Consider the following 25785-nt stretch of genomic DNA (forward strand, 5'->3'; position numbering starts at 1 on the left):
AGAACAGAGGAACAGAACACTCAGAGGAACAGGCCGTTCAAAGTCGTCAGGTTCTCATTCCACCATCATTACTATAATTATTTTCTATATTTACCTACAGTATGGTGAAATGAGGCCAAATGAGATGTGCTGGTTCACCCTTTCTTATGCAGTATGCACCACCATCACCCCCGGGGCACGTGTTAAAGATGGGCTGGCCCTGATTTTCACACCAGCAGCCCATTGCCGGGGTACCACATCTGCAGGGGGGGAGGGGGGGGCTTGGGAGGGGTTTAAATCCTTGTCTCCTTAATTTCAGCTAGGGCTGCTACTCTCTCCCGTTGCCTAGGGACACAGATCTGTGGTGGTGATGTTGGCTGAAGCAGAGGGGGAATTTGGACTGTCGTATTTGTGAGCTCATTTACCCAAAGCCACCTTCATTAGGCTGATGTGTACTCTGGAGGCAGAGCCACCCAGTGAGCTCTTCCTGAACACTGACTGACTTGGAGTTGGGAGGTAGGCGGGGCCCCGTTCAGTGGTGACGTTACGTAAAGGCTTTTTATTTTCGGGTTGCTCAGCAACCAAGCATACGTGTTCCCCCAAAACAAATGAGAGAACTGTTATTTGTGCTTCGGCGAGACCCTGTTGAAACCCCTGTTGATATAGAAATGTCTGAGTCATAAAACTCCCCAGAGTGGCTGGAGGGGTGGTAGGTCTAATTTAAGGGAATGAAAGGAGGTAAACAGCTGGATATACATGTATGTGTGTGTGTTCCAGCCTCCAGGTGTGGGTCTGGACAGTTCAACACTGCACTATTCCACACTTCTAATGACAACAGCATATGAGACCAGGACTATATATCACTAGCCAGATGTATCCCAGCCGTGGACAGAGAGACGTGAGACTCATCTCCAACTAGGTCATGTGTGAATCAGAGTTTTCTTTCTCTTCAGTCATTAGCCTACGTGTCTGGAGACACACAAACTGTTTATGTGTTCAATTCTTATCTTAAAACTATTATCTAAGTACTGGTGCTAGATTGTACTCCATATTATCAGTTTGTGATGAAGCTACCTACCAAGTGACAGAGACAGTGAGTCAACATACTGAAGAATGTTTTGTTGTAGCTACCTGGAAGGGAATCCTGGGTGGATCATTATCACTGTCTCCCTGTATAATCATCCCATTGGTGATGTTAGGTAAGAGAAGGACTAGAAAACCCCCTCTCTGTTTAGGGACGTTAGTAGCTAGGTAGTAGCTAGCTGGCAGCCTGGCTAGCTGGCTTTAGCCTCGATTAAAACATAGCAAGCTAGCTAGCCTTTTTAGCTTCCCACATCTCCATGTGAAATAATTAGATCTATAAATAAATAATATGCTCTGGCAAATATTCTTTACTTGCTGGTGTGTAACCTACAATGTTATCCCAGTTAATATGCTGCTTGGATGTATTCACTCCCATACCAGAATGTCATAGAAAAAGCACATATCTCACAGCTGTTTTTACCAGTTGCCTGGAATTACTAGTTATTATAAATGTTTTAAACAGTCACTGAGATTGTAATTGCTTATCAATGCAAAATAGGCTACTTTGATGCATAACCTATAGATCAGATCAAGGAACCAAGCATATTTCATTGCCTACACAACCCTGTCTCCACGGCTACAGAAGGAATGATACAGCGCGTTACAGTTTTCATGTGACACAGGAGTATGTCAGAGCGAAATACAAGGAGCCGCCACTTTTTGATGAAAAACGACATTGCTACGCTTCGTCGGCTCCCTTTGCGTATTCTGTGTAGACCCCTTTAGAGAAGAACCAGAAAGACCCTTCCCTGGTTAGGGACGTTGGGTAACAGAAGGACCAGAAAGACCACTCCCTGGTTAGGGACGTTGGGTAACAGAAGGACCAGAAAGACTCTTCTCTGGTTAGGGACATTGGGTAACAGAAGAACCAGAAAGACCACTCCCTGGTTAGGGACGTTGGGTAACAGAAGGACCAGAAAGACCCTTCCCTGGTTAGGGACGTTGGGTAACAGAAGAACCAGAAAGACCCTTCCCTGGTTAGGGACGTTGGGTAACAGAAGGACCAGAAAGACTCTTCTCTGGTTAGGGACGTTGGGTAACAGAAGGACCAGAAAGACCCTTCCCTGGTTAGGGATGTTGGGTAACAGAAGAACCAGAAAGACCCTTCCCTGGTTAGGGACGTTGGGTAACAGAAGGACCAGAAAGACTCTTCCCTGGTTAGGGACGTTGGGTAACAGAAGAACCAGAAAGACCACTCCCTGGTTAGGGACGTTGGGTAACAGAAGGACCAGAAAGACCCTTCCCTGGTTAGGGACGTTGGGTAACAGAAGGACCAGAAAGACTCTTCCCTGGTTAGGGACATTGGGTAACAGAAGAACCAGAAAGACCACTCCCTGGTTAGGGACGTTGGGTAACAGAAGGACCAGAAAGACTCTTCCCTGGTTAGGGACGTTGGGTAACAGAAGAACCAGAAAGACCCTTCCCTGGTTAGGGACGTTGGGTAACAGAAGAACCAGAAAGACCACTCTCTGGTTAGGGACGTTGGGTAACAGAAGGACCAGAAAGACCACTCTCTGGTTAGGGACGTTGGGTAACAGAAGAACCAGAAAGACCCTTCCCTGGTTAGGGACGTTGGGTAACAGAAGGACCAGAAAGACCACTCCCTGGTTAGGGACGTTGGGTAACAGAAGAACCAGAAAGACCACTCCCTGGTTAGGGACGTTGGGTAACAGAAGGACCAGAAAGACCCTTCCCTGGTTAGGGACGTTGGGTAACAGAAGAACCAGAAAGAGCCTTCTCTGGTTAGGGACGTTGGGTAACAGAAGAACCAGAAAGACCACTCCCTGGTTAGGGACATTGGGTAACAGAAGGACCAGAAAGACCCTTCCCTGGTTAGGGACGTTGGGTAACAGAAGAACCAGAAAGACCCTTCCCTGGTTAGGGACGTTGGGTAACAGAAGGACCAGAAAGACTCTTCCCTGGTTAGGGACGTTGGGTAACAGAAGAACCAGAAAGACCACTCCCTGGTTAGGGACGTTGGGTAACAGAAGAACCAGAAAGACTCTTCCCTGGTTAGGGACGTTGGGTAACAGAAGAACCAGAAAGACCACTCCCTGGTTAGGGACGTTGGGTAACAGAAGAACAAGAAAGACCCTTCCCTGGTTAGGGACATTGGGTAACAGAAGGACCAGAAAGACCCTTCTCTGGTTAGGGACGTTGGGTAACAGAAGAACCAGAAAGACCCTTCCCTGGTTAGGGACGTTGGGTAACAGAAGGACCAGAAAGACCCTTCTCTGGTTAGGGACGTTGGGTAACAGAAGAACCAGAAAGACCCTTCCCTGGTTAGGGATGTTGGGTAACAGAAGAACCAGAAAGACTCTTCCCTGGTTAGGGACGTTGGGTAACAGAAGAACCAGAAAGACCCTTCCCTGGTTAGGGACGTTGGGTAACAGAAGAACCAGAAAGACTCTTCCCTGGTTAGGGACGTTGGGTAACAGAAGAACCAGAAAGACCCTTCCCTGTTTAGGGACGTTGGGTAACAGAAGAACCAGAAAGACCACTCCCTGGTTAGGGACGTTGGGTAACAGAAGAACCAGAAAGAGCCTTCTCTGGTTAGGGACGTTGGGTAACAGAAGAACCAGAAAGACCACTCCCTGGTTAGGGACGTTGGGTAACAGAAGAACCAGAAAGACTCTTCCCTGGTTAGGGACGTTGGGTAACAGAAGAACCAGAAAGACCCTTCCCTGTTTAGGGACGTTGGGTAACAGAAGAACCAGAAAGACCACTCCCTGGTTAGGGACGTTGGGTAACAGAAGAACCAGAAAGAGCCTTCTCTGGTTAGGGACGTTGGGTAACAGAAGAACCAGAAAGACCCTTCCCTGGTTAGGGACGTTGGGTAACAGAAGAACCAGAAAGACCCTTCCCTGGTTAGGGACGTTGGGTAACAGAAGGACCAGAAAGACCCTTCCCTGGTTAGGGACGTTGGGTAACAGAAGAACCAGAAAGACCCTTCCCTGGTTAGGGACGTTGGGTAACAGAAGGACCAGAAAGACCCTTCCCTGGTTAGGGACGTTGGGTAACAGAAGGACCAGAAAGACCACTCCCTGGTTAGGGACGTTGGGTAACAGAAGGACCAGAAAGACCACTCCCTGGTTTGTCATGGTTCATGTCGTGAGAGGTGGTGGAATGCCCCTCTTTCCCCCCTCTCACGAGGTACTTACTGCTCATTAAAAGACAACTTCCATGTTCCAGGATCCAAGGAAGCCCATTGGTTGTCATCAGTAGAGTAAGAGCCGGGGCCTCCCGGCCTCCCAACCCACTGACAGATGGAGGACAGATGTTTACCGGAGGATCAACAGTCAGCAGCCCGCTGAGTCACCTCCGTATGACTAGCCAATGTTTTTACCAGGGATATATGTATGTATGTGCTCACTGGTCGTCACACCTGCTCCAATTACAGATGTGTAGTAGCACAGACCAAACCAAGACCAACAAATAGGAGACCATTTCTTTTCCTCCTCACTTTAGATCAAAAATATTTCTCAGTCTCAACATTTCTGTTAGGTCATTTGCATTGCTGGTATCATCATGTTTTTGCTGTCACAATATATCAAGACTATATTCAGCTCACATTAACTGGAATCCTATTCTGGTTTAATACTCTTCTGAGTCATTGATTCTGCTGAAGTGCTTTGCATGGACAAATCTGAATCATTACTATAAACGGTTAACTTTAGCCCCTTGAAACCCAAACTTTGCATAGCAGGAAGTGCTTGTATTAGTATGCATTTGTGTGTGTGTGTGTGTGTGTGTGTGTGTGTGTGTGTGTGTGTGTGTGTGTGTGTGTGTGTGTGTGTGTGTGTGTGTGTGTGTGTGTGTGTGTGTGTGTATGTGTGTGCGTGCGTGCGTGCGTGCGTGCGTGCGTGCGTGCGTGCGTGCGTGCTCACTCAGTTGTCAGACCTCAGAAGTCCAGTTACCACAGTATAACAGTTGAGTTTATTCACTGTCAGTATGCATCAACTTTTGCTGATGAGTGTTGACAAAGTATTGGCTTCGAGCTACCTCACTACTGTATATTGACTGTTGTGTGTGTGTCCTGATCGGGTCTTTTTATGTACCCGGTCCCGTTCATCTATGGGAGAGAGAGAGGGGGAGATATCAAACAGCGAGGAGAGACTGCATCCAGATGAAGTGTTTTGACCAGATGGAGTTTTATTTAATCACTCAAATGAAAGCTCAATTGTTCAGATGAAATAGTCAAAAAGAAGACGTGTAAAGTTTGTTGCCATCTCTGGGTGCATTGGTGCTTCAAACCTGCAAAAAATAGAGGTGTGTGTGTGTGTGTGTTTGCAATGTGTGTGTGCAAGAGTGTTTAGTGTTTTTAGTGTGTGAGGTAAAGTTGTTGATACAAGGGGAAGCTAACCGCTGACAGTCAGATATGAGAACTAGCAGACTATTGGTGGTTTAGAGGTGTTAGGATTAGTGGAGCTCTTATCTTTACACTCTGAAAGACTAACTGAGTAAGGCTCTTTCACTGTGTGTGTGTGGTTGTTTGTGTTTGTTTGTGTGGTAAGATGAGTCCTTCTCATGTCTATTGTTGTGGTAGTGACCTCTCCAGTCATTCTTATGTCTGTTGTTGTTGTGGTAGTGACCTCTCCTGTCCTTCTCATGTCTGTTGGTGTTGTGGTAGTGACCTCTCCTGTCCTTCTCATGTCTATTGTTGTTGTGGTAGTGACCTCTCCTGTCCTTCTCATGTATATTGTTGTTGTGGTAGTGACCTCTCCAGTCCTTCTCATGTCTGTTGTTGTGGTAGTGACCTCTCCTGTCCTTCTCATATCTATTGTTGTGGTAGTGACCTCTCCAGTCCTTCTCATGTCTGTTGTTGTGGTAGTGACCTCTCCAGTCATTCTTATGTCTGTTGTTGTGGTAGTGACCTCTCCAGTCCTTCTCATGTCTGTTGTTGTGGTAGTGACCTCTCCAGTCCTTCTCATGTCTATTGTTGTGGTAGTGACCTCTCCTGTCCTTCTCATGTCTATTGTTGTGGTAGTGACCTCTCCAGTCCTTCTCATGTCTATTGTTGTTGTGGTAGTGACCTCTCCAGTCATTCTTATGTCTGTTGTTGTGGTAGTGACCTCTCCAGTCCTTCTCATGTCTGTTGTTGTGGTAGTGACCTCTCCTGTCCTTCTCATGTCTATTGTTGTGGTAGTGACCTCTCCAGTCATTCTTATGTCTGTTGTTGTTGTGGTAGTGACCTCTCCTGTTCTTCTCATGTCTATTGTTGTTGTGGTAGTGACCTCTCCAGTCATTCTTATGTCTATTGTTGTTGTGGTAGCGACCTCTCCTGTCGTTCTCATGTCTATTGTTGTTGTGGTAGTGACCTCTCCTGTCCTTCTCATGTCTGTTGTTGTGGTAGTGACCTCTCCAGTCCTTCTCATGTCTGTTGGTGTGGTAGTGACCTCTCCTGTTCTTCTCATGTCTATTGTTGTTGTGGTAGTGACCTCTCCAGTCCTTCTCATGTCTATTGTTGTGGTAGCGACCTCTCCTGTTCTTCTCATGTCTATTGTTGTTGTGGTAGTGACCTCTCCTGTCCTTCTCATGTCTGTTGTTGTGGTAGTGACCTCTCCAGTCCTTCTCATGTCTATTGTTGTGGTAGTGACCTCTCCTGTTCTTCTCATGTCTATTGTTGTTGTGGTAGTGACCTCTCCAGTACTTCTCATGTCTATTGTTGTGGTAGTGACCTCTCCTGTTCTTCTCATGTCTATTGTTGTTGTGGTAGTGACCTCTCCTGTCCTTCTCATGTCTATTGTTGTTGTGGTAGTGATCTCTCCTGTCCTTCTCATGTCTATTGGTGTGGTAGTGACCTCTCCTGTCCTTCTCATGTCTATTGTTGTTGTGGTAGTGACCTCTCCAGTACTTCTCATGTCTATTGTTGTTGTGGTAGTGACCTCTCCAGTCCTTCTCATGTCTATTGTTGTGGTAGTGACCTCTCCAGTCCTTCTCATGTCTATTGTTGTGGTAGTGACCTCTCCTGTTCTTCTCATGTCTATTGTTGTTGTGGTAGTGACATCTCCTGTCCTTCTCATGTCTATTGTTGTTGTGGTAGTGACCTCTCCTGTCCTTCTCATGTCTATTGTTGTGGTAGTGACCTCTCCAGTCATTCTTATGTCTGTTGTTGTTGTGGTAGTGACCTCTCCTGTCCTTCTCATGTCTATTGTTGTGGTAGTGACCTCTCCAGTCATTCTTATGTCTGTTGTTGTTCTGGTAGTGACCTCTCCTGTTCTTCTCATGTCTATTGTTGTTGTGGTAGTGACCTCTCCAGTCATTCTTATGTCTATTGTTGTTGTGGTAGCGACCTCTCCTGTCGTTCTCATGTCTATTGTTGTTGTGGTAGTGACCTCTCCTGTCCTTCTCATGTCTGTTGTTGTTGTGGTAGTGACCTCTCCTGTCCTTCTCATGTCTGTTGTTGTGGTAGTGACCTCTCCTGTCCTTCTCATGTCTATTGTTGTTGTGGTAGTGACCTCTCCTGTCCTTCTCATGTCTGTTGTTGTGGTAGTGACCTCTCCAGTCCTTCTCATGTCTATTGTTGTGGTAGTGACCTCTCCTGTCCTTCTCATGTCTATTGTTGTGGTAGTGACCTCTCCAGTCATTCTTATGTCTATTGTTGTTGTGGTAGCGACCTCTCCTGTCGTTCTCATGTCTATTGTTGTTGTGGTAGTGACCTCTCCTGTCCTTCTCATGTCTGTTGTTGTGGTAGTGACCTCTCCAGTCCTTCTCATGTCTGTTGTTGTTGTGGTAGTGACCTCTCTAGTCCTTCTCATGTCTGTTGTTGTTGTGGTAGCGACCTCTCCTGTCGTTCTCATGTCTATTGTTGTTGTGGTAGTGACCTCTCCTGTCCTTCTCATGTCTGTTGTTGTGGTAGTGACCTCTCCAGTCCTTCTCATGTCTGTTGTTGTTGTGGTAGTGACCTCTCTAGTCCTTCTCATGTCTGTTGTTGTTGTGGTAGCGACCTCTCCTGTCGTTCTCATGTCTATTGTTGTTGTGGTAGTGACCTCTCCTGTCCTTCTCATGTCTGTTGTTGTGGTAGTGACCTCTCCTGTCCTTCTCATGTCTGTTGTTGTGGTAGTGACCTCTCCAGTCCTTCTCATGTCTGTTGTTGTTGTGGTAGTGACCTCTCCTGGGCTTCTCATGTCTATTGTTGTTGTGGTAGTGACCTCTCCAGTCCTTCTCATGTCTATTGTTGTGGTAGTGACCTCTCCTGTCCTTCTCATGTCTATTGTTGTTGTGGTAGTGACCTCTCCAGTCCTTCTCATGTCTATTGTTGTGGTAGCGACCTCTCCTGTTCTTCTCATGTCTATTGTTGTTGTGGTAGTGACCTCTCCTGTCCTTCTCATGTCTGTTGTTGTGGTAGTGACCTCTCCAGTCCTTCTCATGTCTATTGTTGTGGTAGTGACCTCTCCTGTCCTTCTCATGTCTATTGTTGTGGTAGCGACCTCTCCTGTCCTTCTCATGTCTATTGTTGTGGTAGTGACCTCTCCAGTCCTTCTCATGTCTATTGTTGTGGTAGTGATCTCTCCTGTCCTTCTCATGTCTATTGTTGTGGTAGTGACCTCTCCTGTCCTTCTCATGTCTATTGTTGTGGTAGTGACCTCTCCTGTCTTTCTCATGTCTATTGTTGTGGTAGTGACCTCTCCAGGCCTTCTCATGTCTATTGTTGTGGTAGCGACCTCTCCTGTCCTTCTCATGTCTATTGTTGTTGTGGTAGTGACCTCTCCAGTACTTCTCATGTCTATTGTTGTGGTAGTGACCTCTCCTGTCCTTCTCATGTCTATTGTTGTTGTGGTAGTGACCTCTCCAGTCCTTCTCATGTCTATTGTTGTGGTAGTGACCTCTCCTGTCGTTCTCATGTCTATTGTTGTTGTGGTAGTGACCTCTCCAGTCCTTCTCATGTCTATTGTTGTGGTAGCGACCTCTCCTGTCCTTCTCATGTCTATTGTTGTGGTAGCGACCTCTCCTGTCCTTCTCATGTCTATTGTTGTGGTAGTGACCTCTCCTGTCCTTCTCATGTCTATTGTTGTTGTGGTAGTGATCTCTCCTGTCCTTCTCATGTCTATTGTTGTTGTGGTAGTGACCTCTCCTGTCCTTCTCATGTCTATTGGTGTGGTAGTGACCTCTCCTGTCCTTCTCATGTCTATTGTTGTTGTGGTAGTGACCTCTCCAGTACTTCTCATGTCTATTGTTGTTGTGGTAGTGACCTCTCCTGTCCTTCTCATATCTATTGTTGTGGTAGTGACCTCTCCTGTCGTTCTCATGTCTATTGTTGTTGTGGTAGTGATCTCTCCTGTCCTTCTCATGTCTATTGTTGTGGTAGTGACCTCTCCAGTCCTTCTCATGTCTATTGTTGTGGTAGTGACCTCTCCAGTCCTTCTCATGTCTATTGTTGTGGTAGTGACCTCTCCTGTTCTTCTCATGTCTATTGTTGTTGTGGTAGTGACCTCTCCAGTCCTTCTCATGTCTATTGTTGTGGTAGTGACCTCTCCTGTCTTTCTCATGTCTATTGTTGTGGTAGTGACCTCTCCAGTCCTTCTCATGTCTATTGTTGTGGTAGCGACCTCTCCTGTCCTTCTCATGTCTATTGTTGTTGTGGTAGTGACCTCTCCAGTCCTTCTCATGTCTATTGTTGTGGTAGTGACCTCTCCAGTCCTTCTCATGTCTATTGTTGTGGTAGTGACCTCTCCTGTTCTTCTCATGTCTATTGTTGTTGTGGTAGTGACCTCTCCAGTCCTTCTCATGTCTATTGTTGTGGTAGTGACCTCTCCTGTCCTTCTCATGTCTATTGTTGTGGTAGTGACCTCTCCAGTCCTTCTCATGTCTATTGTTGTGGTAGCGACCTCTCCTGTCCTTCTCATGTCTATTGTTGTTGTGGTAGTGACCTCTCCTGTCCTTCTCATGTCTATTGTTGTGGTAGTGACCTCTCCTGTCCTTCTCATGTCTATTGTTGTTGTGGTAGTGATCTCTCCTGTCCTTCTCATGTCTATTGTTGTTGTGGTAGTGATCTCTCCTGTCCTTCTCATGTCTATTGGTGTGGTAGTGACCTCTCCTGTCCTTCTCATGTCTATTGTTGTTGTGGTAGTGACCTCTCCAGTACTTCTCATGTCTATTGTTGTTGTGGTAGTGACCTCTCCTGTCCTTCTCATATCTATTGTTGTGGTAGTGACCTCTCCTGTCGTTCTCATGTCTATTGTTGTTGTGGTAGTGATCTCTCTTGTCCTTCTCATGTCTATTGTTGTGGTAGTGACCTCTCCAGTCCTTCTCATGTCTATTGTTGTGGTAGTGACCTCTCCAGTCCTTCTCATGTCTATTGTTGTGGTAGTGACCTCTCCTGTTCTTCTCATGTCTATTGTTGTTGTGGTAGTGACCTCTCCAGTCCTTCTCATGTCTATTGTTGTGGTAGTGACCTCTCCTGTCTTTCTCATGTCTATTGTTGTGGTAGTGACCTCTCCAGTCCTTCTCATGTCTATTGTTGTGGTAGCGACCTCTCCTGTCCTTCTCATGTCTATTGTTGTTGTGGTAGTGACCTCTCCAGTCCTTCTCATGTCTATTGTTGTGGTAGTGACCTCTCCAGTCCTTCTCATGTCTATTGTTGTGGTAGTGACCTCTCCTGTTCTTCTCATGTCTATTGTTGTTGTGGTAGTGACCTCTCCAGTCCTTCTCATGTCTATTGTTGTGGTAGTGACCTCTCCTGTCCTTCTCATGTCTATTGTTGTGGTAGTGACCTCTCCAGTCCTTCTCATGTCTATTGTTGTGGTAGCGACCTCTCCTGTCCTTCTCATGTCTATTGTTGTTGTGGTAGTGACCTCTCCTGTTCTTCTCATGTCTATTGTTGTGGTAGTGACCTCTCCTGTCCTTCTCATGTCTGTTGTTGTGGTAGTGACCTCTCCTGTTCTTCTCATGTCTATTGTTGTTGTGGTAGTGACCTCTCCAGTCATTCTCATATCTATTGTTGTTGTGGTAGTGACCTCTCCTGTCCTTCTCATGTCTATTGTTGTGGTAGTGACCTCTCCTGTCCTTCTCATGTCTGTTGTTGTGGTAGGGACCTCTCCAGTCCTTCTCATGTCTGTTGTTGTGGTAGTGACCTCTCCTGTCCTTCTCATGTCTGTTGTTGTGGTAGTGACCTCTCCAGTCCTTCTCATGTCTATTGTTGTGGTAGTGACCTCTCCTGTCCTTCTCATATCTATTGTTGTTGTGGTAGTGACCTCTCCAGTCCTTCTCATGTCTATTGTTGTTGTGGTAGTGACCTCTCCAGTCCTTCTCATGTCTATTGTTGTTGTGGTAGTGACCTCTCCTGTTCTTCTCATGTCTATTGTTGTTGTGGTAGTGACCTCTCCAGTCCTTCTCATATCTATTGTTGTTGTGGTAGTGACCTCTCCTGTCCTTCTCATGTCTATTGTTGTTGTGGTAGTGACCTCTCCTGTCCTTCTCATGTCTATTGTTGTTGTGGTAGTGACCTCTCCAGTCCTTCTCATGTCTATTGTTGTTGTGGTAGTGACCTCTCCTGTCCTTCTCATGTCTATTGTTGTGGTAGTGACCTCTCCAGTCCTTCTCATGTCTATTGTTGTGGTAGTGACCTCTCCTGTCCTTCTCATGTCTATTGTTGTGGTAGTGACCTCTCCTGTCCTTCTCATGTCTATTGTTGTGGTAGTGACCTCTCCTATCCTTCTCATGTCTATTGTTGTTGTGGTAGTGACCTCTCCTGTCCTTCTCATGTCTATTGTTGTTGTGGTAGTGACCTCTCCTGTCCTTCTCATGTCTATTGTTGTGGTAGTGACCTCTCCAGTCCTTCTCATGTCTGTTGTTGTTGTGGTAGTGACCTCTCTAGTCCTTCTCATGTCTGTTGACCTCTCCTGTCCTTCTCATGTCTATTGTTGTTGTGGTAGTGACCTCTCCTGTCCTTCTCATGCTGTAAATATTACATGGAATCCTACTAGAACAGAGGCTTTGCTTTCAGAACTGTTGTCTCAGCAATTAATCAAACTTTCATTCATAAAGGAGGTTAGATGGATATAGATGTCTATATTTGTACTGTATCAGGGGAATAGCGAGGCAGTTCATACTCATAATAATCAGCATTTCTGTTGCTCCTAAGAGACTGTAACTAGCACGTTCATCATCTGAATAATGAACAAGAACAGAGCCCAGCGATCCGCTCCCATTGGCCAGCAGCATGCCGTGACATTTGAGGTCAGGCAAGCGGCCGGGTGGGGGGGGGGGGTAATTGTGGTCTGTAATTGTGCAATGAGTGTTGGGGCCTGTGACAGAGCACTGAGACAATGGCTAGTGAGGCCAGACGCCCAGTGAGACGCCCAGTGAGAGATAACGATAACCACCGACCTAGTTAAGGTTCACATGGGAACCCTGTGTATGTCACAAATGGCACCCTATTCCCTTCATAGTGCACTACTTTTGACCAGATCGCTATAGACCCTGGTCAAAAGTAGTGCACTATGTAGGTAATAGGGTGCCATTTGGGACGCAATTCAGGAGAATCAGAGCCGGTGTGAAAAGGGAGAAGGCCAGGGAACATTTAGCCTGAGAGGAATGCTTCCTGAATCATGATTCCCACACAGTGACAGAGAAGGGCTCAGATAAGGTGTGCTTGAGAGAGCAAGGAAGAGAGTGACAGTGAAAGACAGTGTGTGAGAGAGAGGTCTTAGCCTACATTCTGAAATGAGAGACTATATGCAGAAACAGCAAGGACAGTGCTTCCTGAACACTGGGTTATGTGTTTGTATTCTATTCATAACTCTGTAGAACAAGCTGTTTGTTACTGTAGAATGAGCTGTTTGTTACTGTAGAATGAGCTGTTTGTTACTGTAGAGCGAGCTGTTTGTTACTGTAGAGCGAGCTGTTTGTTACTGTAGAACGAGCTGTTTGTTACTGTAGAGCGAGCTGTTTGTTACTGTAGAACGAGCTGTTTGTTACTGTAGAATGAGCTGTTTGTTACTGTAGAACGAGCTGTTTGTTACTGTAGAACGAGCTGTTTGTTATTGTAGAACAAGCTGTTTGTTATTGTAGAACGAGCTGTTTGTTACTGTAGAACGAGCTGTTTGTTACTGTAGAACGAGCTGTTTGTTACTGTAGAATGAGCTGTTTGTTACTGTATAACGAGCTGTTTGTTACTGTAGAACAAGCTGTTTGTTACTGTAGTTGTTACTGTAGAACAAGCTGTTTGTTATTGTAGAACTTGTTACTGTAGAACAAGCTGTTTGTTACTGTAGAACGAGTTATTTGTTACTGTAGAACGAGCTGTTTGTTACTGTAGAACGAGTTATTTGTTACTGTAGAACGAGCTGTTTGTTATTGTAGAACTTGTTACTGTAGAACAAGCTGTTTGTTACTGTAGAACGAGTTATTTGTTACTGTAGAACGAGCTGTTTGTTACTGTAGAACGAGCTGTTTTATTACTGTAGAACGATCTGTTTGTTATTGTAGAACGAGCTGTTTGTTACTGTAGAACAAGCTGTTAGTTACTGTAGAACGAGCTGTTTGTTACTGTAGTTGTTACTGTAGAACAAGCTGTTTGTTACTGTAGAACGAGCTGTTTGTTACCGTAGAACAAGCTGTTAGTTACTGTAAAATGAGCTGTTTGTTACTGTAGAACGAGCTGTTAGTTACGGCAATGAATGATCCTGTACTGTGTCAGCCCAGATTCTCTGATAGAGTAGCCCAGCCCAGCCCAGGTTCTCTGATATCCCAGCCCAGTCCAGCCCAGGTTCTCTGATAGAGTAGCCCAGCCCAGGTTCTCTGATAGCCCAGCCAAGCCCAGGTTCTCTGATAGTCCAGCCCAGCCCAGGTTCTCTGCTTGCCCAGCTCAGCTCAGCACAGGTTCTCTGATAGAGTAGCCCAGCCCAGCCCAGGTTTTCTGATAGCCCAGCCCAGGTTCTCTGATAGCCCAGCCCAGGTTCTCTGCCAACCAAGCCCAGCCCAGGTTCTCTGATAGAGTAGCCCAGCCCAGCCCTAGTTCTTTGATAGCCCAGCCCAGCTCAGCCCAGGTTCTCCGATAGCACAGCCCAGCTCAGGTTCTCTGCTAGCCCAGCCCAGGTTCTCTGCTAGCCCAGCCCAGCTCAGGTTCTCTGCTAGACAAACCCAGGACAGGTTCTCTGCTAGACAAGCCCAGGTCAGGTTCTCTGCTAGACAAGCCCATCCCAGGTTCTCTGCTAGCCCAGCCTAGCTCAGGTTCTCTGCTAGCGTAGCAGGTAAAAAGCAGTAAAGCACACTGACTGTACTGTGTATGAAGAAAAGCAGATTTAAAATGAACAGTAAGTCCGGTGGACTTGTGTTACACGGTGAGCTCAATCCTGCCAGTCCCACTGTGGGTTTATCTCTGCTTGGGATGTGATGATAAGGAACCTTTTTGTGGTTGTATGTTTTGATAGCCATTTTATTGCTATGCTAGCCTGTAGTGCAGACGGTATGTATGCGTATTTGTTTTGCACTGAATGTCGGTTTACCAAGTGTCTGTCCCCTATAGACACAATAGCAGCAACCCTTAGGGGTTTCCCATCTCTAGTGCTGTGGTTAGGAACCATTATCCCTTCCTATGACCACACACCACCACAACAACCAACCGGTTGGGTCACCATGCCCTGGAGCACTCCCAGCAAAGACTGAGAGAAAATCCTATCAAATTCAAATCAGTCGAAAAGACATCTGGCATCGGAGCTAATAGAATTTTGCATGGTAATTGCAAGTTCTGCAAAGCACAAATGTGACAGTTCACCCTAGGTCGAACTGTGGATGAGAGCCACATAGACTAGAACAGTGGTTCCCAAACTGTGGGTCGGGCTGGGGCCCTGATGGGTCGAGGGGAACCCCCCTACCTTCCCAAAATATATATACAGTACCAGTCAAAAGTTTGGATACACCTACTCATTCCAGGGTTTTTCCTCATCACTGTAGACTGATCTCTTCTTTAACGGTACTACGTTGTTTACTGTAGACTGATCTCTTCTTTAACGGTACTATGTTGTTTACAGTAGACTGATCTCTTCTTTAACGGTACTATGATGTTTACTGTAGACTGATCTCTTCTTTAACGGTACTATGTTGTTTACAGTAGATCCCTCTCTTCTTTAAATCAAATCAAATGTTATTGGTCACATACACATATTTAGCAGATGTTATTGCGGTTGTAGCGAATTGCTTGTGTTTCTAGCTCCAACTGTGCAGTAGTATCTAACAATTCACAACATTACACAAATCTAAAAGTAAATGAATGGAATTAAGAAATATATAAATATTAGGACGAGCAATGTCTGAGTGGCAATGACTAAAATACAGTAGAATAGAATACAGTATATACATATGAAATGAGTAAAGCAGTATGTAAACATGATTAAAGTGACTAGTGTTCCATTATTAAAGTGGCCAGTGATTCCATGTCTATGTACATAGGGCAGCAGCCTCTAAGGTGCAAGGTTGAGTAACCGGGTGGAAGCCAGCTAGTGATGGCTATTTAACAGTCTGATGGCCTTGAGATAGAAGCTGTTTTTCAGTCTCTCCGTCTCATCTTTGATGCATCTGTACTGACCTCGCCTTCTGGATGACAGCGGGGAGAGCAGGACATAGCTCGGGTGGTTGATGTCCTTGATGATTTTTTGGGGGTTCCTGTGACATCGGGTGCTGTAGGTGTCCTGGAGGGCAGGCAGTGTGCCCCCGGTGATGCGTTGGGCAGATCGTACCACCCTCTGCAGAGCCCTGCGGTTCTGGGCAGTGCAGTTGTCGTACCAGGCGGTGATACAGCCCGACAGGATGCTCTCAATTGCGCATCTGTAAAAGTTTATGAATTTCTTCAGCCTCCTGAGGTTAAGAGGCACTGTTGCACCTTCCTCACCAGATTGACAGTGATGTGTACGCAGAGGAACTTGAAGCTTTTCACTTTCTCTACTGTGATCCCGTCGATGTGGATAGGGGCGTGCTCCCTCTGCTGTTTCCTGAAGTCCACGATCAGCTCCTTTGTTTTGTTAACGAGGGAGAGATTATTTTCCTGGCACCACTCTCCCAGGGCCCTCACCTCCTCCTTGTAGGCTGTCTCGTCATTGTTGGTAATCAGGCCTACTACTGTTTTGTCATCTACAAACTTCATGATTGAGTTGGAGGCGTGCATGGCCACGCAGTCATGGTTGAACAGGGAGTATAGGAGGGGGCTGAGCACGCACCCTTGTGGGGCCCCTTGTGTTGAGAATCAGCGAAGTGGAGGTGTTGTTTCCTACCTTCACTACCTGGGCCGGCCCATCAGGAAGTCCAGGACCCAGCTGCACAGGGCGGGGTTCAGACCCAGTGCCTGAGCTTAATGATGAGTTTGGAGGGTACTATGGTGTTGAAGGCTGAGCTGTAGTCAATGAACAGCATTCTAACATAGGTATTTCTCTTGTCCAGATGAGATAGGGAAGTGTGCAGTGTGATGGCAATTGCATCGTCTGTGGATCTATTGGGGCGGTATGCAAATTGAAGTGGGTCTAGGGTGACAGGTGAGGTAGAGGTGATATGATTCTTAACTAGCCTCTCAAAGCACTTCATGATGACAGAAGTGAGTGCTACGGGGCGATAGTCATTTAGTTCATTTACCTTTGCTTTCTTGGGTACAGGAACGATTGTGGACATCTTGAAGCAAGTGGGGACAGCAGACAGGGATAGGGAGAGATTGAGTATATCTGTAAACACTCCAGCCAGCTGGTCTGCACATGCTCTGAGGACGCGGCTAGGGATGCCGTCTGGGCCGACAGCCTTGCGAGGGTTAACACGCTAAAATGTCTTACTCACGTCGGCCACGGAGCCCACAGTCTTGGGAGTGGGCTGTATCTGTGGCACTGTGTTATCCTCAAAGCGTGTGAAGAAGGTGTTTAGCTTGTCCAGGAGCAAGACATCGGTGTCCACGACGTGGCTGGTTTTCCCTTTGTAATCCATGATTGTCTGGAAGCCCTGCCACAAACGTCTTGTGTCTGAGCCGTTGAATTGCGACTCCACTTTGTCTCTGTACTGACGTTTTGACTATTTGATTGCCTTACGGAGGGAATAACTACACTGTTTGTATTCGACCATATTCCCAGTCCCCTTGCCATGGTTAAATGCGGTGGTTTGCACCTTTCAGTTATGCGCGAATGCTGCCATTTATCCACGGATTAAGGTTTGGGTAGGTTTTAATCATCACAGTGGGAACAACATCCCCTATACACTTTCTGATGAACTCAATCACCATGTCCGTGTATACGTTAATGTTATTCTCAGAGGCAACCCGGAACATATCCCAGTCCTGTATGTTCCTTACAGTAGACTGACCTCTCTTCTTTAACAGTATGTTCCTGACAGTAGACTGACCTCTCTTCTTTAACGGTATGTTCCTGACAGTAGACTGACCTCTCTTCTTTAACGGTATGTTCCTGACAGTAGACTGACCTCTCTTCTTTAACAGTATGTTCCTGACAGTAGACTGACCTCTCTTCTTTAACAGTATGTTCCTGACAATAGACTGACCTCTCTTCTTTAACAGTATGTTCCTGACAGTAGACTGACTTCTCTTCTTTAACAGTATGTTCTGAACAGTAGACTGACCTCTCTTCTTTAACGGTATGTTCCTGACAGTAGACTGACCTCTCTTCTTTAACAGTATGTTCTGAACAGTAGACTGACCTCTCTTCTTTAACAGTATGTTCTGAACAGTAGACTGACTTCTCTTCTTTAACAGTATGTTCCTGACAGTAGACTGACCTCTCTTCTTTAACAGTATGTTCTGAACAGTAGACTGACCTCTCTTCTTTAACAGTATGTTCTGAACAGTAGACTGACTTCTCTTCTTTAACAGTATGTTCTGAACAGTAGACTGACCTCTCTTCTTTAACAGTATGTTCCTGACAGTAGACTGACCTCTCTTCTTTAACAGTATGTTCCTGACAGTAGACTGACCTCTCTTCTTTAACAGTATGTTCCTGACAGTAGACTGACCTCTCTTCTTTAACAGTATGTTCTGAACAGTAGACTGACCTCTCTTCTTTAACAGTATGTTCCTGACAGTAGACTGACCTCTCTTCTTTAACAGTATGTTCTGAACAGTAGACTGACTTCTCTTCTTTAACAGTATGTTCTGAACAGTAGACTGACCTCTCTTCTTTAACAGTATGTTCCTGACAGTAGACTGACCTCTCTTCTTTAACAGTATGTTCCTGACAGTAGACTGACCTCTCTTCTTTAACAGTATGTTCTGAACAGTAGACTGACTTCTCTTCTTTAACAGTATGTTCTGAACAGTAGACTGACCTCTCTTCTTTAACAGTATGTTCCTGACAGTAGACTGACCTCTCTTCTTTAACAGTATGTTCCTTACAGTAGACTGACCTCTCTTCTTTAACAGTATGTTCCTGACAGTAGACTGACCTCTCTTCTCTCTGCAGAACCTGATGGCCAAGGCGTTGTACGACAACGTCCCCGAGTCCCCGGAGGAGCTGGCCTTCCGGAAAGGGGACATCTTAACAATCATTGAGCAGAACACGGGCGGCCTGGAGGGGTGGTGGCTCTGCTCGCTACACGGACGCCAGGGCATCGCCCCGGGCAACCGCCTCAAGCTGCTGATTGGTCCAATGTTCGACGCCCAGTCCCCTATCGCCCAATCATCACCTATAGGCTCAGCCTACCAGCAGAAGGCCGTGTCATCGTCCCAGGGGCTGTATCAGGTGCCCCCGTCCCTCCAGAGCCCGGGTCAGCAAGGGATCTACCAGGTACCCCTGGGACAAGATGTGTACCAGGTCCCCCCTCAGAGGAATGCCCTGGCTGCAGACAACACCCCCAGCAAGGTAAGCCAACTGGAGAGGGGGGGGGGGGGGGGGGGGTTTGCAGACAGACAGACAGAGGGCTGGATAGAGAAAGAGAGTGGGGGGGGCAGACAGACAGAGGACTGGATAGAGAGAGGGGGGGAGCCAGACAGACAGAGAGAAATTGTGAAAAATACTAACTGCTCAGCTAAAGCCGGTCCCCTGGCAAGAAGAGACAGAGGGCTCTGAGATGTTCAAAGGGCATTAAATGGAGCTTTAAACCATGGCCTGTTTTGTTGTCCTGCCCTGTGAGGGTACTACCACGTCACTGGTCCCAGACCAGTTTAAACCATGGCCTGTTCTGTTGTCCTGCCCTGTGAGGGTACTACCACATCACTGGTCCCAGACCAGTTTAAACCATGGCCTGTTCTGTTGTCCTTCCCTGTGAGGGTACTACCACGTCACTGGTTCCAGACCAGTTTAAACCATGGCCTGTTCTGTTGTCCTGCCCTGTGAGGTTATTGCCACGCCACTGGCCCCAGACCAGTTTAAACCATGGCCTGTTCTGTTGTCCTGCCCTGTGAGGTTATTGCCACGCCACTGGCCCCAGACCAGTTTAAACCATGGCCTGTTCTGTTGTCCTGCCCTGTGAGGCTACTGCCATGCCACTGGCCCCAGACCAGTCTAATGAGAGTCATTACACAGACACAGTCACAGGGTGGAGGGATTGCAGGGCTGCAATGTGAAATGAAATGTGGACAGGGTGTGCCGAGATGTTAGTTCACCACAGGGCAGTGTTTTTATTCACATAGACAGAGAGAGACTCCCATTTGGCTTATTTGTGTGTTGGCGAGCTGTGTGTAGGGCCAAGGAAGCCACAGAAGGGCACTGAACAGGGCACAACTCATGGAAAAGCCAACAGTGCAGAGTTGTGTTTTTATGCTGTTGGTGTTTGGAGTCTGGACTCCAGCAACAGCTGCATGTATTTAGGTGTGTCTGTACTCAAATACTGTACACCAGCTCACAGACAACAACCAAGTCCAGTGCAAATGGATTCACCAGTCATCTACATGTCTATTCATGTTCCAGGCAGTACAGTACAGCTGTGTATTTTTATACTGTAATAAGCTAGTTATACACTTCAGCAGGGTTCCCCAACTGGCCAGCGGGTGATTTTATTTGCCCCCCAATTTTCTGAGCAAAATAATTATTTGTATTTGTTGGACATAAGACTGTAAAAACACCAGCAAATCAGCTCCAATTTATTTTAATTCGGGAAATTTGTTTAAAAAATGTCCCACGCATAATAGAGAGATACACTACATGTCCAAAAGTATGTGGACAGCTGCTCGTCAAACATCTCATTCCAAAATCATGGGCATTAATATGGAGTTGGTCCCCACTTTGTTGCTACAACAGTCTCCACTCTTCTGGGAAGGCTTTCCGCTAGATGTTGGAACATTTCTGCGAAGACTGGCTGCCATTCAGCCACAAGAGCATTAGTGAGGTCAGGCACTGATGTTGGGCCATTAGGCCTGGCTCGCAAGCATTCCAATTCATCCCAAAGGTGTCAAATGGGGTTGAGGTCAGGGCTCTGTGCAGGCCAGTCAAGTTCTTCCACATTGATCTCGACAAAACCATTTCTGTATGGACCTCCCTTTGTGCACGGGGGCATTGTCATACTGAAACAGGAAAGGGCTTTCCTCAAACTGTTGCCACAAAGTTGGAAGCACATAATCGTCTATAATGTCAATAACAGCACTTTTACAGTTGACCGGGGCAGCTCTAGCAGGACAGAAATTTGACGAACTGACTTGTTGAAAGTCACTGAGCTGTTCATTAAGGCAATTCTACTGCCAATTTTTGTCTATGGAGATTGTATGGCTGTGTAATTGATTTTAAACACCTGTCAACAACTGGTGTGGCTGAAATAGCCAAATCCACTCATTTGAAGGAGTGTCCACATACTTTTGTATATATAGTGTACAGTATATATGATCATATGGGGCGGCAAGTAGCCTAGTTTTTAGAGCGTTGGACTAGTAACCAAAAGGTTGCAAGATTGAATCCCCGAGCTGACAAGGATAAAAATCTGTCGTTCTGCCCCTGAACAAGGCAGTTAACACACTGTTCCTAGGCCGTCATTGAAAATAAGAATTTGTTCTTAGCTGACTTGCCTAGTTAAATAAAGGTAAAATAAAAATGAAATATACAAATGTAAGCAAGGTTTGAATTATTGTGTTTTTGTCAAATATTATATCTGTTTGGGCTTTCTTGTGGAAAATAATTATAACCAGTTCTTAACCTGAACTGGATAGGTACTCTACTCCATCTCCTTAGGAGAGGGGAAATAATTATAACCAGTTCTTAACCTGAACTGGATAGGTACTCTACTCCAACTCCTTAGGAGAGGGAAAATAATTGTAACCAGTTCTTAACCTGAACTGGATAGGTACTCTACTCCATCTCCTTAGGAGAGGGAAAATAATTATAACCTGGCGAAATTTATTCTGTCTGTGGGTATTTTCAACATGGCTTGAGTTGGCAGAGACGTTACCCAACTAAGGTGTGTTTGTGGGGTAAATAGGGAGCTGGTGCTTAGGAGACTGTGGCTGTCTCCCAAATGGCAACCTATTCCCTTCATAGTACACTACTTATGACCAGGGCCCACAGGGAAAACAGCAAGGCATGTGCCCATAGAGCTCTGGTTAAAAGTAGTGCAATATAAGGTATAGGGTGCCATTTCAGACACATCCCTAATCACACTCACAGACCAGTCCTACCATCACACTCACACTCACAGACCAGTCCTACCATCACACTCACACTCACAGACCAGTCCTACCATCACACTCATACTCACAGACCAGTCCTACCATCACACTCACACTCACAGACCAGTCCTACCATCACACTCACACTCACAGACCAGTCCTACCATCACACTCACACTCACAGACCAGTCCTACCATCACACTCACACTCACAGACCAGTCCTACCATCACACTCATACTCACAGACCAGTCCTACCATCACACTCACACTCACAGACCAGTCCTACCATCACACTCACACTCACAGACCAGTCCTACCATCACACTCACAGACCAGTCCTACCATCACACTCACACTCACAGACCAGTCCTACCATCACATTCACAGACCAGTCCTACCATCACACTCACAGACCAGTCCTACCATCACACTCACAGACCAGACCTACCATCACACTCACAGACCAGTCCTACCATCACACTCCTCCTCTCACTGACAGGGAGCTTTACTAAGGGAACGGAATGAAGTCTTTGTTAATAAGGCCAATTAAATGTGTCTTTATGAATGTGTCTATACTTGTGTATAATTGCCTTGTTTTAGATTAAATTGAGTCTGTGTCAACGTCTGAATGTCCAATCTGTGTTTGGCAAAGTGGTGCAGTCAGATTTCAGCTGTGTTGCTGGCCATTAAAGAGAGCAGAAATGCTGGCTCTGTGTACTCTGTGGAGTCCGGACAGACAGACAGGGCTGTTTTCCACCCGGCTCCGAGTTACTCAGAGAGCTAGGCTAGGCCCAAATGGACAACAACCTCTCCCTCAATGTGAGCAAGACAAAGGAGATGATCGTGGACTGCAGGAAAAGGCAGGCCGAATAGGCCCCCATTAACATCGACGGGGTTGTAGTGGAGCGGGTTGAGAGTTTCAAGTTCCTTGGTGTCCACATCCCCAACAAACTATCAGGGTCCAAACAAACCAAGACATTCGTAAAGAGGGCACAACAACACCTTTTCCCCCTCAGGAGACTGAAAAGATTTGGCATGGATTCCCAGATCCTCAAAAAGTTATACAGCTGCACCATCTAGAGCATCCTGACCGGTTGCATCACCGCCTGGTATGGCAACTGCTCGGCATTTGACCGTAAGGCACCACAGAGGGTGGTGCGTACGGCCCAGTACATCACTGAGGCCAAGCTTCCAGCCAACCAGGACCTATATACTAGGCAGTGTCAGAGGAAAGCCCAAGTGGTACCGGAGTGCCAAGTCTAGGACCAAAAGGCTCCTTAACAGCTTCTATCCCCAAGCCATAAGACTGCTGAACAATTAATCAAATGGCCACCTGGACTATTTACATTCAACCCCCCCCCCCCCCCCCCCCCATTTAGTTTTACACTGCTGCTACTCCCTGTTTATTATCTATGCATAGTCACTTTACCCCTACCTACATGTACAAATTACTTGATTAACCTCTACCCCCGCACATTGATACCGGTGCCCCCTCTATATACAGTTGAAGTCGGAAGTTTACATACACCTTAGCCAAATACATTTAAACTCAGTTTTTCAAAATTCCTGACATTTAATCCTAGTAAAAATTCCCTGTCTTAGGTCAGTTAGGATCACCACTTTATTTTAAGAATGTGAAATGTCAGAATAATAGTAGAGAGAATTATTTATTTCAGCTTTTACTTCTTTCATCACATTCCCAGTGGGTCAGAAGTTTACATACACTCAATTAGTATTTGGTAGCATTACCTTTAAATTGTTTAACTTGGGTTAAACGTTTCGGGTAGCCTTCCACATGCTTCCCTGTCACGATCGTCTTTGGGAGAGAGAGAGGACCAAGGCGCGGCGTGTGCAAAATACATCTTCTTTTATTTAGAAGACAGGAAAAACCACACGAAACAAACACTAGACACAAACTAACAAAATGACGACCGTGAAGCTATATCTACCAAATAGTGCTGACACAACCACTACACATAGACACAGACAATTACCCACAAAAACCTAGTGCCTATGGCTGCCTTAAATATGGCTCCCAATCAGAGACAATTAATGACATCTGTCTCTGATTGAGAACCATTCAGGCAACCATAGACACAGCTAGACTTCTATACTAAACATAAACCCAACTACTCTAATAAACCCCCTAAACCTTACAACCACCCTAGACACTACAAAAAACACATACATTCCCCATGTCACACCCTGACCTAACTAAAATAATAAAGAAAACAAAGAATACTAAGGCCAGGGTGTGACAGTACCCCCCCCCCAAAGGTGCGGACTCCGACCGCACAAACTGACATAGAAAGGGGAGGGTCCGGGGTGGGCCCCATCATGGCGGCGGCTCGGGTGCGGGACGTGGCCCCCACTCCACCATTGTCCATACCCGCTTTGGTAGCCTCCTCCAAATGGCCACCCTCCAAATACCCCCACCTAAAATAATAGGCCTCAGCAGGACAAGGGGCAGCACCGGGACAAGGGGCAGCACCGGGACAAGGGGCAGCCCCGGGACAAGGGGCAGCCCCGGGACAAGGAGCAGCACCGGGATAAGGGGCAGCTCCGGACTGAAGGACGGCAGCTCCGGACTGAGGGGCGGATCCTGGCTGGCTGGCTCTGGCGGATCCTGGCTGGCTGGCTCTGGCGGATCCTGGCTGGCTGGCTCTGGCGGATCCTGGCTGGCTGGCTCTGGCGGATCCTGGCTGGCTGACGGCTCTGGCTGGTCATGGCTAGCTGACGGCTCTGGCTGGTCATGGCTAGCTGACGGCTCTGGCTGGTCATGGCTAGCTGACGGCTCTGGCTGGTCATGGCTGGCTGACGGCTCTGGCTGGTCATGTCTGGCTGACGGCTCTGGCTGGTCATGTCTGGCTGGCGGCTCTGGCTGGTCATGTCTGGTTGGCGGCTCTGGCAGATCCTGTCTGGTTGGCGGCTCTGGCAGATCCTGTCTGGTTGGCGGCTCTGGCAGATCCTGTCTGGTTGGCGGCTCTGGCAGATCCTGTCTGGTTGGCGGCTCTGGCAGATCCTGACTGACGAATGGCTCTAGCGGCTCCTGACTGACTAACGGCTCTGACGGCTCGGGACAGACGGGCAGCTCTAATGGCTCTGTGCAGACGGATGGCTCAGATGGCGCTGGGTAGACGGATGGCTCAGATGGCGCTGGGTAGACGGATGGCTCAGATGGCGCTGGGTAGACGGATGGCTCAGATGGTGCTGGGTAGACGGATGGCTCAGATGGCGCTTGGTAGACGGATGGCTCTGGCTGATCCTGTCTGGCGGAAGGCTCTGGCTGATCCTGTCTGGCGGAAGGCTCTAGCGGCTCCTGTCTGGCGGACGGCTCTAAAGGCTCATGGCAGACGGGCGGCTTTGAAGGCTCAGTCCAGACGGGCAGTTCATGCGGCGCTTGGCAGACGGACAGTTCAGACGGCGTTGGGCAGACGGGCAGTTCAGGCGCCGCTGGGCAGACGGCAGACTCTGGCCGGTTGAGACGCACTATAGGCCTGGTGCGTGGCGCCGGAACTGGAGGTACCGGGCTAAGGACACGCACCTTTAGGCTAGTGCGGGGAGCAGCAACAGGACGCACAGGACTCTGAAGACGCACAGGAAGCCTGGTGCGTGGTGTAGGCACTGGTGGTACTGGGCTGGAGCGGGGAGGTGGCGCCGGAAATACCGGACCGTGCAGGCATACTGGCTCCCTTGAGCACTGAGCCTGCCCAACCTTACCTGGTTGTATGCTCCCCGTCGCCTGACCAGTGCGGGGAGGTGGAATAACCCGCACCGGGCTATGTAGGCGAACCGGGGACACCATGCGTAAGGCTGGTGCCATGTAAGCCGGCCCGAGGAGACGCACTGGTGGCCAGATGCGTTGGGCCGGCTTCATGACATCCGGCTCAACGCTCAATCTAGCCCGGCCGATACGTGGAGCTGGAATGTACCGAACCGGGCTATGCACGCGTACAGGAGACACCATGCGCTCTACTGCGTAACACGGTGTCTGCCCGTACTCTCGCTCTCCACGGTAAGTACAGGGAGTATGCGCAGGTCTCCTACCTGACTTCGCCACACTCCCTTTAAGCCCCCCCCCCCCCCAAGAAATTTTTGGGTAGTACTCACGGGCTTCCAGCCTTGCTTCCGTGCTGCCTCCTCATATCGCCGCCTCTCTGCTTTCGCTGCCTCCAGCTCAGCTTTGGGGCGGCGATATTCTCCTGG

The 25785-nt window shown here is 47.4% G+C and overlaps 1 protein-coding gene across 1 annotated transcript in view; it reads left to right on the plus strand.

Moving 5' to 3' along the window:
• LOC120022752 (enhancer of filamentation 1-like) overlaps nucleotides 1-25785 on the plus strand; it is a 65186-nt gene that overhangs the window by 16866 nt on the left and 22535 nt on the right. The window contains exon 2 of the mRNA XM_038966745.1: nucleotides 18447-18845. Within this exon, the coding sequence (XP_038822673.1) occupies nucleotides 18447-18845 (399 nt within the window). The remainder of the gene's footprint in view (nucleotides 1-18446; nucleotides 18846-25785) is intronic.

This window comes from Salvelinus namaycush, chromosome 27 (genome assembly GCF_016432855.1).
Source record: "Salvelinus namaycush isolate Seneca chromosome 27, SaNama_1.0, whole genome shotgun sequence".
Lineage (NCBI taxonomy): Eukaryota > Metazoa > Chordata > Actinopteri > Salmoniformes > Salmonidae > Salvelinus > Salvelinus namaycush.